The sequence below is a fragment of the Bombina bombina genome, chromosome 5 (assembly GCF_027579735.1).
Source record: "Bombina bombina isolate aBomBom1 chromosome 5, aBomBom1.pri, whole genome shotgun sequence".
In the NCBI taxonomy this organism is placed as follows: Eukaryota; Metazoa; Chordata; class Amphibia; order Anura; family Bombinatoridae; genus Bombina; species Bombina bombina.
The window spans coordinates 30,699,749-30,718,092 of record NC_069503.1 but is presented as its reverse complement, the minus strand read 5'-3'; the positions used below and the strand labels follow the sequence as shown (position 1 = coordinate 30,718,092).

Genomic DNA, 18,344 nt, shown 5'->3' with positions numbered 1-18,344 from the left:
GTTGTCTAGGTGGAAGTTGAGGTCACCGAGGAGGATGTAGTCTGTTGAGGGGAGGGCGTGGGGTGCGATGAGGTCAGTGATGGAGTCGCAGAAGGCAGGACGAGGTCCAGGAGTTCTGTAGATGAGGGTGCCGTGGAGGGTGGTTTTGGGACTCACCTGGATCTTGAAGTGTAGGTGTTCCAAGCCTGGTGAGTGGTAGTCGGAGCTGGTTGTGACATGGAGGGAAGTTTTGTGGACGATGGCGATGCCTCCTCACGTTCGGATTGCTGCGGTCCTTGTGGGAGATCTTGTATCCATCGGGGATGGCGATGTCAGGCATTGATGTGGGGTTCAGCCAGGTTTTGGTGAGGAAGGCAACGTCTGGGGAGGTGGAGTTGAGCAGGTTCCAGATTTCGACGGCGTGCTTGCGGACGGAGCGGGTGTTGAGGAGGATGCAGTTGAGGTGGTTGCGGTTGTTTTTGCGTGAGGTTACTGGCGGGTTAGTGGTTCAGAGGGAGGAGAAGGAGCAGGTGAAGGGTCCTATGGTGTTCGTCGGGGATGCGTAGTGGCAGGAGGATAATCTACCGGTGTTGAGATGGAGGAGGGTGCTGGCTTCATAGTAGCGGCGGTTGTAGGAGACAGGTTTCGTGGCACTGACGGGCTTGCCTTTGGCGCGAGCGCCAGACCCGCTGCACGCGGTCGCACAGCGACCTCCATTAAATAAGTGCTGTGGGAGGGCTGAGAGGTGGGGGACAGGGCAGTGGCTGTAGAAAGAAAGTTAAGAAAGGGAGCTACCTGTGCTGGGAGGCGGGGGGCAGGGCAGTGGCTGTGGCATGGGAGAGACAAGCAGGAGGAGAGCAGGCAGGAAGAAGCTGCTGTCTCAGAACCACCACTGATTTGTGTGCTTAATTTTACAGTGAGTATTATTAAACTTATAAAGTTTTTGGCTGTTTATAAAAATAGAACAACCACAGCTGAAAGCTAAAGATTATCATAAGTTCACTGCTTCTTACCCTCTCAAAACATCTCACGCTGATTATTAGTCTGTTATGATTAAGACATCATGTTCTCACCCAACTGGTTAAGCATGAGCTGTGCAGGGCTGTATCTGCAGTTGCTTGTGCAATGTTAAATGAGGATGGTGGATGCCACCTCTCTTGCCCTGAATACAGATGCACCTGTTCCCTGGCTGAGAACATTATCCACATGCACCTTTGTTTAATGTGGCCCTATAACTTTTTTTCATCAGTAATCGGTAATTTAGGTTACAATGATGAAGTAATGTTTACATTCTATGACATGCTTTTTTAATTTGTGATTTACAGGTAAATAAATTTAAAAATACAAAACAGAAGACATTTTTGAGTATAACAAAGTTTTTTTAATTGAGATGGATTATATTATAAAGAATTAACATTCTTATTTTTCTTTATTCCATTTCTTTTTATGTAGACAAACATGTGAATAGTTCATATCCATCCTTCACTACAGGAAAGATCAGAATGATACCGCAAACTCCAATAGTCTTAGACACCAATGACTATTCACAAACATTGGGGAAATCACAGCAGATATTTAAAGAAGATGGTGAAATGGAAGGAACTGGGCAGCAATCATTATGTACAGAGAATTTAGTCATCAAACAAGAGGACAACATTTATGCCTTATCTAGTGAAATGATTATCCCCGAGGATAAACCACACACATTTACTGAGTACTCAAAACATATTAAAGAAGGTACAAGTCTACAGTCTAGCCCAATGATTCATAAAAAGGAGAAACCTTTCAAATCTACAGAATGTGAGAAAAGCTTTAGATGGAAGTCTCATCTACTAGAACACCACAAAATTCGCACAGGTGAGAAACCACACACATGTACTGAGTGTGACAAAAGTTATACACGAATGGATCATCTGAAAACTCATAAAAAGATTCACACAGGAGAAAAGCCTTTCACATGTACTGACTGCGGCAAATGTTTTGGACGAATGGATCATCTTAAAACTCATAAAAAGATTCACACAGAAGAAAAGCCTTTCACATGTACTGAGTGTGGAGAACATTTTACACAAAAGAGTGATCTGAAAAGGCATGAAAGGATTCACACAGGGGAAAAGCCTTTCACATGTACAAAGTGTGGAAAACGTTTTACACAAAAGAGTGATCTGAAAAGGCATGAAAGAATTCACACAGGAGAAAAGCCTTTCACATGTACAGAGTGTGGAAAATGTTTTGCACAAAAGAGTGATCTGAAAAGTCATGAAAGGTTTCATACAGGGGAAAAGCCTTTCATATGTACAGAGTGTGGAAAAAGTTTTAAACAAAAGAGTAATCTGAAAAGTCATGAATGGATTCACACAGGAGAAAAATCTTTAACATGTACAGAGTGTGGAAAATGTTTTACACGAATGAGTACTCTGAAATATCATGAAAGGAGTCACACAGGAGAAAAGCTGTTCATGTGTACAGAGTGTGGAAAAAGTTTTCCACAAAAGAGTAATCTGAAAATTCATGAAAGAATTCACACAGGAGAAAAGCCGTTCACATGTAAAGAGTGTGGAAAAAGTTTTACACACAAGAGTGATCTGAAAAGTCATGAAAGGATTCACACAGGGGAAAATCCTTTCATATGTACAGAGTGTGGAAGATGTTTTACACGAATAGATAATCTGAAAAGTCATGAAAGGATTCACACAGGAGAAAAACCTTTCACATGTACAGAGTGTGGAAAAAGTTTTAGAAAAATGAATAGTCTGAAATCTCATGAAAGGATACACACAGGAGAAAAACCTTTCACATGTACAGAGTGTGGAAAAAGTTTTAGAAAAGTGAATAGTCTGAAATCTCATGAAAGGATACACACAGGAGAAAAACCTTTTACATGTACAGAGTGTGGAAAATGTTTTACACGGAAGAGTAGTCTGAAAAGTCATGAAAGGATTCACAAGGGAAGAAACTAACATGTTTGGAAAGTGGAAAAAAAAGGTTTTTTATTGAAATCAGGTATCACAAAACACCAAATATTTACATACAAATAAACTTTATATATACAGTGTACAAACCTTTTTTACAATTATCCTAAAGAGGAGAAACTCTCTAAATAGAAGCATCAAAATATGTTATTGTAAATAATACTTTCTAATCCCAGTTATAAAAGCCCCAGATTGGAAGTGCTCTCCTGCTGTCCTTTGTTCCTATATATATATATATATATATATATATGCGCATCTCAGTTTTGTCTCATATCAATGAGATAGAATTCAAACACCACACAGGAATATACAACTCTGTCCTCATACTGACCAGTTTACATAACCATTCACCATCAAAGCACCTCAGTGTTGTTTATTAATTTGCCAGTGTTAGGAGTTGTACGTTTGACCCTTACTCATGCCGTGACCCTGAAATTTCGCTGATGTTTCTCACTAATAAATTGACATAAGATATTTTGGAGTGCTGTGGACTTCCTTTTATCCTGTTGATGTTTTGGGGATTCAGCAGTGTCTTCTGTCTACATGTGCACCCCTCTAAGGAAGCGGTCTTGTAAAACACGCATAAGGGTTTACCAGGAGAAGCTCTGTCTCTCCCTCTTTTTAATTGCCCTAAACCGGATGATTTAATCCACACAAAATTATTATATTATTGACTCTCAGCAGTGCAGATTTGTAGCATAATATTAAATAGCTCCCGGATTGAAGGGGCTTAGCTGATAGTTTTCTCTGCTGCTGTAGTGCAATCATTTATTTGTGATAATCGTATATATTGAAATAAAATGGAGTGTGCAAAGCGCCTAAAGGTCAAGGTTAAGAATGAATTAGGAGCTCAGCGGCAGGTAAGGATGAATACAGGGGTATTAATGTAGTGACTTGAAATTAGAGGATGTTTATTCAATCAATGGCATGTGAATAATAAATGTAATAAAATCTGCGAATACAATAAAAACAATATTGGCGGTGTATTAAAATGATATTCTAAACAAATGTTGCACAATAAAAACAATGGTCACAATAAAATATAAGTCATGGATCTATGATGCCTAGATAAATGACCTCCTACTCTCCTCCTCTCTTGTCACCTCATCACACTCCCATTTACAGGACTTCTCCAGACTAGCTCCCATCTTGTGGAACTCTCTGCCTCGCTCCACAAGACTCTCTTCTAGTTTTGAAAGCTTCAAGCGCTCCCTAAAGACTCTACTGTTCAGGGATGCATTCAACCTACGCTAACCTTTCTTTATACCAGTTCTTCTCCTCCACTGCTATCCCATGATCCCCCTTAGCATGTAAGCCTAAGAGTCCAGCTGTTTGTAGATAACCTTCTTAAGAGCTGACTACAACAGTTGTAACTCTTAGCAGGGCCCTCTACCCATTCAATCCCTATAATTGTTTTGTTGTACTTTGACTTTGTCTATAGCGCTGCGGAATCTGTTGGCGCTCTACAAATAACCGATAATAATATATAGACACTTTATGAGGTACCAACTACTACTGAGCATGTGCAAGAGTTCACAGTGTATATGGGTCAGTCACATGATTGGTGTACGAGTCTGTCACATGGCTGATGGCTGTCACAGGATTTAGGGGGTCAGCAAATTAAAATACATTTTGAAATCTACCTAAATTGATTGAATGTATTGAAAAATGTAGTTCATTTTCTGGATATAAATTAAACAAATCTAAACGAGAAATACTCTGACTCATAACTCTGTAAAAAAAACTTTTTAAAATTAGATTCCAAAGTGATTAAGTATTTAGGAATTAGAATTTCAAATAATCCTAATCTCTGGTTTCAGTTAAAGGGACAGTCTGCTCCTGAATTTGTAATGTTAAAAAAGACAGATAATCCCTTTATTACCCAGTCCCCAGTTTTGCATAACCAACAATGTGATATTAATACACTTATTACCTCTGTGATTATCTTGAATTTAAGCCTCTGCAGACGTTCCCCTTATCTCAGTGCTTTTGACAGACTTGCATTGTAGCCAATTAGTTGACTCATAAATAACTCCATGGGAGTGAGTGTAATGTTATTTCTATGGCCCACATGAACTAGCACTGTCTAGCTTTTAAAAACTATCAACATGCACTAAGTTAAGAGGCGGTTTTCAAGAGATTAAAAAAAAAAGCCTACCTAGGTTTAGCTTTCAACAAAGTATACCAAGAGAACAAAGCAAATTTGATGATAAAAGTAAATTGGAAAGTTGTTTAAAATTGCATGCCCTATATGAATAATGAAAGTTTATTTTTGGCTAGACTGTCCCTTTAATTTCCGAGAGATATCTAAGAAAATACAAACCAGGTTACAAAGATGGACTTCGTTTCTGATAATTTTTTTCTAAAAAGATTATCTTAATCAAAATAGTTATTGTCCCACTGATTATGTAGCTAATGCAGAATATCCCATTAATGGTCAAGAAATAAATATATAATATTACTAAATAAAACCATAAAGAACTTCTTATGGGGAACTTCTAAATGAAGAGTTTTGACAAATAAACTAAATCTAAATAAATATGAGGGGGCTCTTGCGTTACAAAACTATGAAAACTATAACTTGTTATACTTGGCTAAATTAGTTATAGATTGTACAACAACAACTGTACATTGTACTAACTTACATTCAGATGAATCACTTAAAGGGACACTCAGGTTAAATTAAATGTTCATGATTCAGATACAGCATGTAATTTTAAACAACTTTCCAATTTACTTCCATTAAAAAAAATGTGCACAGTCTTTTATATTTACAATTTGTGAGTCACCAGATCCTACTGAGCATGTGCAAGAATTCACAAACTATACGTATATGCATTTGTGATTGGCTGATTGCTATCACATGGTACAAGGGGAGTGGAAATATACATAACTTTGAAATTTGTTATAAAAAAATCTACTACTCATTTGAAGTTCAGACTAAGTGCTATTGCATTGTCTTGTTATCTTGCATGTGTTGATTATGCAAATCTAATGTGTTGACTGGTCCTTTAAAGGGCACCATGTAGGAAGCAGTGTAAGCGGCTCCGGAGCCTTGCGGGAGAGGTTTGCACGTGTGAGCCTGTTTCCTGCTATGTAACAAGCAGCGGTCATTCTACTACTGCTTCCTACACTCTCACTGCCTCTGAGGTGCTGAAGAGAAATCACTCTAAACTAGCTCGCTCTTGGTGATTGACAGACTCTTCTCTCATGTGATTGGTCACGCAAGAGAAGGGGCGGGCATTACACACTCATTGTAATGTGTAAGGATGCCTATAGGCCAGCGGGTGAACAGATCTGCTGCCGTATGCAGTGAAGCTGCGTGGATAACTTCTCAAGTAGAGAGGTTTGTCCGCATGCCGCTTAACACATGGGTCCCATAGTCTCAGATTCTCCTTTGGCCTGTATACATATTCCTTATGCTAAATTACTTTACTACAGCGAAAGACAATAAATTCTGTATGATCCTAACAAGTCTTGACAAAAAATCTGTAAAATTCTGCAGATAGATGATACAGTATCTGCTTGGATGCCAATTATGGGAAACCCAGACTTCTCGGAAGGATTCAATTACAAATCTTTAAATCTATTGCAACTCAATTAATACATACAGATGGGAAATATATTGAATATTTTTAGGACATTAAGCAGGAATTTGGATGTAGCAATAAATTTTCTGCATATCTACAAGTAAAAAGCTATTGTTTTAAACTTGTTAAATTGTATGAATGGAGCTGTTATTTGGTAAAAATGGAGCCTGATATTAATTTGTATAAGAAATGTTCTCATACTATCTCTCCTTGCTTTTAGTGTTTATTGGACAGTGGGTATAAGGTGATGAGTTCCTTGGAATAAAAATGGAGTACAATACTAAATAGACTGATTACAAACAAGAAAATAGAGAGATGCACTCAACTGAGACAGAACAAAAGCTAGAAAAACTTCTGTGCTTGTCCACAAGGCCAGTGCCACTCAGGGTGCAGTCTCTTTTAGCACACTATGCCTTTCACAGAGAAAACATATCCTGTAGCATTTCAGTCTGATCCTGCCCAATGACAGTAGAGCGCCAAAATACCAGGCAATTCTTCTCTGAACAAGAGAAACAACAAATCCCAGAAGCAGGGCCAGATTGGGCCGCCGGGATACCGGGAAAAATCTGATGGGCCGGCAGAGGCTGGACTGGGGCAGCTGCAGAAGTGTGTGTGGAGAGTAGGCAGCAGCAAAGTTGTGACAAACTTGTTGTGAGGGAGCGCACCATAGTCAGGAGGGAGCCAGCCTGCAGAGAGCTCAAGTAGGTTAGTAGCAGCAGTTTTAGGAATTGGTGGGGAGTCAAAATGGGCTGCTGCGTTGCCTGCATTTGATATGCAGCAGAAGTTTTATATGTGCGGTGATCCACCTTAAGAGCAAGCAGAAGGAAGGGGTTTAGAGCACATACTGGTTCCACTTCCGTGTTCATGGGAGAGAAAATCAGGTCGGATCTGCTGCTGGGGATAAGGAATGTGCTATGTGATAAATCATACAAGGCACTCTGCTCACTTGCAATGCTTAGGCTCCCGAGCTGCACGGACACAAGGGAAGCAGCAAAGCAGTGTGTTTATTTTCTGCACAAATATGTTGCTTATTGGCTGCACTTGCATCTATGTTTGCTTAAATGAAATCTCACATTCCTTTACTCAAGGATTAACCTCTTGACTGCTAGAGAGGGAAGAATATAATATACATAAAAATGTTTTTAAAAATAAACTTCTATGAAACTTCAACAGAATTAACAAAGTACAGAAATCTCCCAAGTGAAGGCTCAATGTGCATGGGGAGGGGAACCCAATATTACAGGTTACTTTTGCTAACGCACATAATCCGTTTCGTTAGTAAATGTCAGCATCAACAGGCACTTGTCAGTGAAAAATGTGTGAGGTAACAGCTATAACTGGTACGGAGCACAACTTACCAAGATGTACCTTATACCTTCCACCGGAAGCTCGCTTACCTCTGCCTCTCACCCGGCTTCACTCTTCTCTTGTGCTGCGATGATCACTCGTCACTTTGGCGCCAGCTGAGAGATGAACCGCTCCAACACAGCTGCTTCGCTGGTCTCCTTCCTGTTTGCTTCCGGTCTGTGACGGAATCGGTCCTGTTAGCCAATGAGATCACCTCCTTCTATTCCGTAGCCCCATGCATTGAAGTGACTGCCTGCATGCCGAGACTCCAACCTGGTAAACTTCTCCGATAGATATATACAAAAAAACAGGTGAGTCTCTAGGCACCATATGATAAAAAGCAAGCTTTATTTGGAAACATAAAGAAAAATATATAGAAAACGCTTAAAACAAGATATAATCCATAAGAACAGTTGGCGCTGTACTGTCTTATGCGTTTCAGCTATGCTATAGCATTACTCATAGACACAATAATGCACCTGAGCTCCGGGCTTAAATAGTATTGTATTATTCATGCTCTTAAAGGGACATAATACTCATATGCTAAATCACTTGAAACTGATGCAGTATAACTGTAAAAAGCTGACAGGAAAATATCACCTGAGCATCTCTATGTAAAAAAGGAAGAGATTTTACCTCACAATCTCCTCAGCTCAGCAGAGTAAGTTCTGTGTAAAAAGTTATACTCACCTGCTCCCAGCTGCAGGTAAAAAAATTTAAAAAAATGAACAGCAGCCAATCAGCATCAGCAGTGCTGAGGTCATGAACTCTTACTGTGATCTTATGAGATTTAACTTAACTCTCATGAGATTTCATAGTAAGCTTCCTTTACCTGATTGGTGAAATAATATGAGAGTGCACGATGCTAGTCCCTTCAGATGTCCCAGGACAAACACACTAAAATGCTGCTTAGAAATCCTTTACAATGGGAGGTGGCTACTGAGGAACTTTTGAGGTAAAATATCTTTCTTTTTTACATAGAGATGTTCAGGAGATATTTTCTAGTCGGCTTTTTACAGCTATGCTGCATCACTTTCAAGTGTTTAAACATTTGGGTATTATGGCCCTTTAAGCAATGTATACATTCACATATAGAGAAAAGGGAAAGCTTACAAATATATGAACATGAGCAATCTGTATTATTAATTTAAATAAATTTGAGATAGTATGCATAGAGAAAATTGATATATAAATTTATATGTAATAATATGGTAATTAATCATATATTGGGGTAATGTAAAAGGCCCTATAATCAGACTTCATTTTTTTACAAGGCTGCAATAGTGACACAATGTATAATCTCTATATACATAGGTGTCCTATCTATGTCTTATGCAAATGTCTCTAAATGTACATCAATTAGGCATTTCTAGTTCTAAACCAGTGAATGTTGACATATATCATAGGTACATTAAAATCTTGGCTATATCTCATATAAATGCCTCTGAATGTACATCAATTGTATTATTCATGCTCTTAAGCAATGTAAACATCCACATATAGAGAAAAGGGAAAGCGTACAGATCAGGGGCGTATTAAGGCATAGGCCAACGAGGCCGGTGCCTAGTGCAACAGATTTTGAGGGGCGTCACTTGCCATGGCTGCACTGAATATGCTGCTGATCATTTAAAAAAAAAAATTAAACTTAAAACTGCCGGTTCATCTCAGCCAATTGCATTTATTTGTTTGTTTTTTTTAACACTGGCGTACACACGCACATTGCTTGGCAGCAACAGAGGTTAGGAGAACAAGAAGGAGTCCAGTCAGTGGTGACAGAGACAACCGGAGACGGAGACTCATGTGGAGGAGGACTTTCACTTAACTCAGGTATGGGCGGGCTGAGCCTGACAGTAGGTAGGCTAGGGCAGCACAAAGCCTAAATACGCCACTGGTACAGATATGTGTACATAAGCAATCTGTATTATTAATTTAAATACATTTGAGATAGTATGCATAGAGAAAATTAATATATAAATGTATATGTAATAAAATGGTAATTGATCATATATTAGGGGTAATGTAAAAGGCCCTATAATCAGACTTAATTTATTTACAATGTTATTTTTATTTTAACTCCTTTTTTAATGAGGTACTTTTTATGACTTAAATTCAGACAGAGAAATGAATATTTAGCATATATATTAAACATATAATTTTTTCTCGCTGCCAAAAGTTTATGACATCACCCTCAATGTTAAAACCCTCCGGTCTATGGGTTTTCATTTGAAAGATCCAGTAAGCTTCTTGTTATTGCATATTTTTAATGTTTGAAAAAGCTCACATGTTTTTTAATTAAATCCATGACACCAGTAATCAGTTTGTCAAGGCATTTAGAGTAAAAATGTAATATGAGCTTTAGTTACAGTCCAATCCCTTAAAGTGACATTCTGATGTTATAATTACATGTCCTAATTGCCAGGCATCAAACAGTACACTTACTGGCAGCTGGTTCAATATGACAGAGAGGGGATCTATTCTAATAGTTTCTAAGGATCAGTTTTCATTAGCCACTCAGGTACCAACCTGTGCTGGGTGATGTTGTTCAAGTGTGGGTATATGGGCACGTGTATACTTGCTCACAATTCTGAAAGGGATTGGTGTCCTTATATGTATTGCAGATCATGATTATGCACTGTGACTGTAAAGTAGCCTAGCCATCCAGTTTCTATCACAGCAAAGCCCATATCAGAGTTGCAGCTAGTGGCTTCACATTGTGCTGCTGTCCTACTGCTTTGATGCTTTGCTGTCTTGAATAAAACCAGGGGGCATAGTTGGCTGGGCAGGAGGGGACGGGCTGGGCAGGAGGGGGCTGGGCTGGTCTATACAAATTTCCAGGGCCGGTATGATTTCCCAGTCTGGCCCTGCCCAGAAGTATGTTTCAGCCTCCCCTGGGCCTCATCAGTGAGGTGCAGTTGCATCTCTCTAGGGCATGTGTGCAAGGAGAAGAATTACCTGGTATTTTGGTGCTGGACTGTCATTGGGCAGGGTCACACTGATATGCTACAGGATATTTTTTCTCTGTTAAAGGCATAATGTGCTAAAAGAGACTGCACCCTGTCAAGGTATATGTAAAGATTAATAAATATATATATATATATATATATATATATATATATATATATATATATATATTATATATATATTTGGCTAATCAATTCCAAATGATTCATTCATTCAGAAAAATTGACTTGAAACTCATGTTCAGTCCTCCCCCATTCAGTATGCAAAGTTAAAATGCATCCAAGTGAAGACAAAAAACATTTTGTCTACTTAACTTAAACAATCACTTAGAAAGGAATGTTGTAAAAGTGATTTTGAGAAAGAGCAGAGTTGTATAGCTTAAATTAAAAGATAACATAGCTTTTGAAGCTCACAGCCCTGCAGGGGACAGCATTCTGAACCTATAAACTAGATAAGCTGGTCAAAATTCCAAGGAACTGGTAATTAGCACAGGCTTGTAAAATGACCCCTACTATGTAACTGCTGACACTTGAAAATACGTAACTCAGACATACGTCTGGGGAGGATAAAACCAAGCAGAGACACATATGACATTACAGCCTACATAATTTAAATAATTGTATAACAATGTGTAATCTGCTGGATTTTGTATAATTTTGAACACTGCACAGAAATGAATGTGTGTATGTATGTATGTATGTGTATATATATATATATATATATATATATATATATATATATATATATATACAGTAAAATAGAACTGGATCCAACGGACGGCCTCCGTTGTCTAGTAAGATCCAAGAACAGCCGGCACACAGGAATTTTTCAAAGATCCGATTTATTTGGTAAGTGAAAAACCAGACGTTTCGGCTCTACCGTGAGCCTTTCTCAATGGTATACAGACCGGATAATGCAATCCCCAAACCACACACCTTAAATACCCACCCATATCGAAGTGACCACCAATCAGCATGCACGGCTGAGCCGCTCCTTCCCGCACGTAATCATCATACCTGAGCATTCAATTACAGCTGATTCCACGCAGACGCGTCATGACGTCATCACGCCACACCGCGCTGTATGGAAATGATTGTGTCTCAGGTAACCAAGGGAACACCGGGTAAACAAATACCTCCGGTCACCATGGAGATACGTGAAACAGGTGCGTATACAGCCAGGCACCCGATGGGCACATTTAATAAGTGATACTATTATAACATCAATGGGCCATGAGTGAATGCCCAATGTAAACACAACAGTGATAAATATTTACAAAGGAAAAAATGGTATCTACATATTGAATACAGGGTAATTAAACACATTCTTGAGAATAGTGTCTTCTTGAAACGCTACATAAACCCAAGGTTAAACAAACGACACAGCCCTCTATACCCAACACGGTATCAAGGCATGTGGGATGTAGCAAAGAAACAAATCTAATATTAAATGTTATAGTTGTATTAGCATCATACACTAGAGGAGTAGGTAGAAACACATCATAACAGGATGACTCCCTTGGTGTCCATATTTATTTATAGCAACAGCCAAAGTCTATATTGGCATTAAGTCCCCGAGGTGCTACTGTATCCAGGGTGAAGATCCACCGGGCTTCCATCCTCAGCAATGCTCGGCCTCTGTCACCACCCCGCCTATGGCGAGGAACATGGTCAATTAATATTACCCGTAATGAGGCGACACTATGGCCCGCTTCCGCAAAGTGGCGTGCCACCGACTGTTCCGACCGTCCTTTGTCAATGGCCTGACGGATGGCTGTCTTGTGATTGGCCAGACGTTCCTTGAACGGTGTCACTGTTTTGCCAATATAATATTTGGAACAAGGGCAAATAATGGCATAAACACAAACTCCGAAGAACAGGTGAGTCTGTGCTTAATTTTGTATCGCTTATTATTGTGGGGATGTTGAAAGCTGGTCCCAGCCAAAAGATTATTGCATGTAACACAACTCCCACATCTGTAGCATCCTGGTTTGCCTTTGGTCAACCACATCTGTTTCTCATAACAGTGTGTTGGGTCACTAAGCACCAATAGATCCCTAAGATTACTCGCCCGTTTATATACCACCCTTGGTTCTGGCGTATCCATAAAGGGAAGGCTCGTGTCCTTAGACAGCATTAAAAAGTTCTTTTTGATCACATTCTGTACCAACTTAGACCCCGGGGTGTAAGTTGTTATGAGGTTCAGCCGCTTAGGTTGTTCATTCCTAATTCTTTTGGTGGTTGCTGAGTCTTGGGTTAGACCCCTTGCCTTACAGCATTGTTGTTCTATAAGCGTAGGTGGATAGCCCCTCTCCAGAAATTTTTCAGACATCTCCGCAATCTGTTTCTCCTTACCGGAGTCATCCGTGTTATTGCAGACGACCCGCAGGAGTTGAGAGGAACTGACACCATCCCTTTGGAATTTAGGGTGAAAGCTATGATAATGTAGAATGGAATTTTTATCTGTCGGTTTCTTAAAAAGAGTTGTTTCTAGCTTATATCCATTCATAATTTCTACCCTAAATATTTCTAAATCCAAAAAGTGGATTTTATCCCTGCTGTGTTCCATTTTAAATCTGATGGTTGAATCAAGAGAGTTCAATTCATCAATCCATTTAACAAGACTTTCAGATGTGTCACTCCAAATTAAAAAGACATCATCTATATACCGTCGGTATAATTTGATGGGGTTCTGCCTGGAGAGGACATTATTTTCCTCATACATTGCCATATAGATATTGGCATAGGATGGGGCCATATTCGACCCCATCACTGTGCCCATGATCTGTAAGAAATATTTATCCTCAAACCGGAAGTAATTTTTCTCCAGACAGAACTCCAACAAATGCAGAAGAAATTCAATAGGGGGCCCGTATACAGGTAGTTGTCAGTCAGAATTTGTCTTACCATGTCAATTCCATGGGCATGAGGGATCACGGTGTATAGACATGGTAGTATATTGACATGGTAAGACAAATTTGGTGAATTTGGTGTATCTGGTTTGCTGGTAAGGTGCCGTTCCGTCACTTTTCATGAAAAAGTTTTTTACAGGACGGAACGGGTATTGGAACGTGGTTTCTGTGGATGGTTTGTGGTTGATTACACTTATCACATCTAGTTATGTGTGGCTGGTGAATTTGGTCTGTATATTTTGCTGGGAAGGTGTCGTTCCATCACTTTTTATAAAAAAGTGTATTAAAGGCCGGAACAGATATCATAATGTGGTTTCTGTGGATGGTTTGTGGCTGATTACACTTATAACATTTATTCATGTGTGACTGGTGAATTTGGTGTATCTGGTTTGCTGGTAAGGTGCCGTTCCGTCACTTTTCATGAAAAAGCATTTTACAGGACGGAACGGGTATTGGAACGTGGTTTCTGTGGATGGTTTGTGGTTGATTACACTTATCACATCTAGTTATGTGTGGCTGGTGAATTTGGTCTGTATATTTTGCTGGGAAGGTGTCGTTCCATCACTTTTTATAAAAAAAAAGTGTATTAAAGGCCGGAACAGATATCATAATGTGGTTTATGTGGATGGTTTGTGGCTGATTACACTTATAACATTTAGTTATGTGTTACTGGTGAATTTGGTGTATCTGGTTTGCTGGTAAGGTGCTGTTCCATCACTTTTCATGAAAGAGCGTTTTACAGGCCGGAACGGGTATTGGAACGTGGTTTCTGTGGATGGTTTGGAGTTGATTACACTTATCACATCTAGTTATGTGTGGCTGGTGACTTTGGTCTGTATATTTTGCTGGGTAGGTGCCGTTCCGTCACTTTTTATAAAAAAGTGTATTAAAGGCCGGAACAGATATTATAATGTGGTTTCTGTGGATGGTTTGTGGCTGATTACACTTATTACATTTAGTCACATGTGACTTGTAAATTTGGTGTATCTGGTTTTCTGGGAAGGTGCTGTTCCGGGCTGTTATGTTTGGTTCCGGACACTATTTTGGTAGTTAAAGGGTTAATTAATTATTATATCACAAATATTCTTGTTCCTAAAATTGTTATCAAGAGTCTCTAACACATCCCATTATATTTTAAATCAATTTCCTTCATAAAAGGCCTGTTCCGGCCTGTTCCGTTCCGTTCCGGCTTTTACACCGTTCCCTTTCTTTTCACTTGCCAGTGTGTTTAAAAACTTGAAAACATATTTGAACGAACATATATTAGGGGTGCAATAGTGATACGTTTAGTTTAACACTCGCACAGCACAGTATTCAATTAATACTGTACCTATAAAACAGTGACAATTACTGTAGTACAATTTGCCAGACTATAGCACTGAGACACAGATTGCACTGTAATGCTGTAAACAGAGTGAACTAATCATAACAAAATGGTGCCAGTCACTTTTCTCACAATCTCATGATGATTACTGCACTGTTTCAAAATCCTTGGAGGTTAAATTTCCGCTCAACAAAGCGCTGTATTAGCGAAGCGCTGTAAAGTGAAGCGCTGTAAAGTGAGGTATACCTGTATATATAGATTGACGTTCAATCATTGTGCCTACTGTTTCCCTCACGGGGTGGGCTGGCGATCGTTGTGTGTTAGCAAACTGAGATGTGTGGGCGGGTTAGAGATGTATGGGTGGGGTTCCGGGAATTGCCGATTCCTGATTTTTAGATCCTCATATTCGACACAACACCACCGTTGTTATGCCTAGAATGATTTCCCCAGTCTCTTGGCAAACAACGCAACTCTGACCCACCTCTATTCAGTGCAGGATAAGCTACAGGGGCTGAGCTGCGGTGGGTCAGAGTTCCGAAGTTTGCGAAGAGACTGGGTAAATCATTATAGGCATAACAACGGTGTTGTGTAACAGGCAGCTATAAGGGAGCTTAGTAAAAATGTTCGTATGCGCAGTCCATTATTGTGCAGCAGATCCCTTTGCGCATGCAAATGTTTTTTCGAAGCTCCCTTGCTTGTGACGTCACCTAGCGCCACAACATCGCTGGGAGTGAAGCGCCTCCACTAGCTCCTGAGCGTTGCCTGAACGCGGCCAAAGTGCTGTTCAACTATTTGTGTTAGTGAAGGGTTAATACACACTGTGCTGCTCTCTGTGCTAGTGAAGGGTTAATACACACTGTGCTGCTCTCTGTGCTAGTGAAGGGTTAATACACACTGTGCTGCTCTCTGTGCTAGTGAAGGGTTAATACACACTGTGCTCCTGTCTGTGCTAGTGAAGGGTTAATACACACTGTGCTGCTCTCTTTGCTAGTGAAGGGTTAATACATACTGTGCTGCTCTCTGTGCTAGTAAAGGGTTAATACACACTGTGCTGCTCTCTGTGCTAGTGAAGGGTTAATACACACTGTGCGGCTCTCTGTGCCAGTGAAGGGTTAATACACACTGTGCTGCTCTCTGTGCTAGTGAAGGGTTAATACACACTGTGCTGCTCTCTTTGCTAGTGAAGGGTTAATACACACTGTGCTCCTCTCTGTGCTAGTGAAGGGTTAATACTCTGTGCTGCTCTCTGTGTTAATGAAGGGTTAATACACACTGTGCTGCTCTCTGTGCTAGTGAATAGGTTAATACACACTGTCCTGCTCTCTGTGCTAGTGAAGGGTTAATACACACTGTGCTGCTCTCTGTGCTAGTGAAGGGTTAATACACACTGTGCAGCTTTCTGTGTTAGTGAAGGGTTAATACACACTGTGCTGCTCTCTGTGCTAGTGAAGGGTTAATACACACTGTGCTGCTCTCTGTGCTAGTGAAGGGTTAATACACACTGTGCTGCTCTCTGTGCTAGTGAAGGGTTAATACACACTGTGCAGCTTTCTGTGCTAGTGAAGGGTTAATACACCCTCTGCAGCTCTCTGTGCTAGTGAAGGGTTAATGCACACTGTACTGCTCACTGTGCTATTGAAGGGTTAATACACACTGTGCTGCTCTCTGTGCTAGTAAAGGGGTTAATACACACTGTACTGCTCACTGTGCTAGTGAAGGGTTAATACACACTGTGCTGCTCTCTGTGCTATGAAAGGTTTAATACACACTTTGCTGCTCTCTGTGCTAGTGAGGGGTTAATACACACTGTGCTGCTCTCTGTGCTAGTGAAGAGGTTAATACACACTGTGCTGCTCTCTGTGCTAGGGAAGGGTTAATACACACTGTGCTGCTCTATGTGCTAGGGAAGGGTCAATACACACAGCTCTGTGCTAGTGAAGGGTTAATACACACTGTGCTGCTCTCTGTGCTAGTGAAGGGTTAATACACACTGTGCTGCTCTGCTAGTGAAGGGTTAATACACACTGTGCTGCTCTCTGTGCTAGTGATGGGTTAATACACACTGTGCTGCTCTCTGCTAGTGAAGGGTTAATACACACTGTGCTGCTCTCTGCTAGTGAAGGGTTAATACACACTGTGCTGCTCTCTGTGCTAGTGAAGGGTTAATACACACTGTGCTGCTCTCTGTGCTAGTGATGGGTTAATACACACTGTGCTGCTCTCTGTGCTAGTAAAGGGTTAATACACACTGTGCTGCTCTCTGTGCTAGTGAAGGGTTAATACACACTGTGCTGCTCTCTGTGCTAGTGAAGGGTTAATACAAACTGTGCTGCTCTCTATACCAGTGAAGGGTTAATACACACTGTGCTGTGCTAGTGAAGGGTTAATACACACTGTGTTGCTCTCTGTGCCAGTGAAGGGGTTAATACACACTGTATTGCTCTTTGTGCTAGTGAAGGGGTTAATACACATTGTGGTGCTCTCTGTGCTAGTGAATGGTTAATACACACTGCTGCTTTCTGTGCTAATGAAGGGTTAATACTGTGCAGCTCTCTGTGCTAGTGAAGGGTTAATACTGTGCAGCTCTCTGTGCTATTGAATGGTTAATACACACTGTGCTGCTCTCTGTGCTAGTGAAGGGTTAATACTCTGTGCTGCTCTCTGTGCTAGTGAAGAGTTAATACAAAGTGCAGCTCTTCTTAGTGCTAGTGAAAGTGCTAATATATATTGTGTAGCTTTATGTATATAGTGTAGCTGTAATGCACTAGTAGAGGATATGACAGTGACAATGTGCTCAGTGCTAGTGAAAGTGCTAATATATATTGTGTAGCTTTATGTATATAGTGTAGCTGTAATGCACTAGTAGAGGATATGACAGTGACAATGTGCTCAGTGCTAGTGAAAGTGCTAATATATATTGTGTAGCTTTATGTATATAGTGTAGCTGTAATGCACTAGTAGAGGATATGACAGTGACAATGTGCTCAGTGCTAGTGAAAGTGCTAATATATATTGTGTAGCTTTATGTATATAGTGTAGCTGTAATGCACTAGTAGAGGATATGACAGTGACAATGGGCTCAGTGCTAGTGAAAGTGCTAATATATATTGTGTAGCTTTATGTATATAGTGTAGCTGTAATGCACTAGTAGAGGATATGACAGTGACAATGCTCAGTGCTAGTGAAAGTGCTAATATATATTGTGTAGCTTTATGTATATAGTGTAGCTGTAATGCACTAGTAGAGGATATGACAGTGAC

At 40.1% G+C, this 18,344-nt stretch overlaps 1 protein-coding gene across 1 annotated transcript in view; it reads left to right on the top strand.

Annotated features, from left to right (window-relative positions):
- LOC128661255 (uncharacterized) overlaps nt 1-4,009 on the top strand; it is a 112,056-nt gene extending 108,047 nt beyond the window's left edge. Inside the window, 1 exon segment of the mRNA XM_053715531.1 lies at nt 1,437-4,009. Within this exon segment, the coding sequence (XP_053571506.1) occupies nt 1,437-2,939 (1,503 nt within the window). The 3' untranslated portion in view covers nt 2,940-4,009.
- The last annotated feature ends 14,335 nt before the right edge of the window (nt 4,010-18,344 follow it).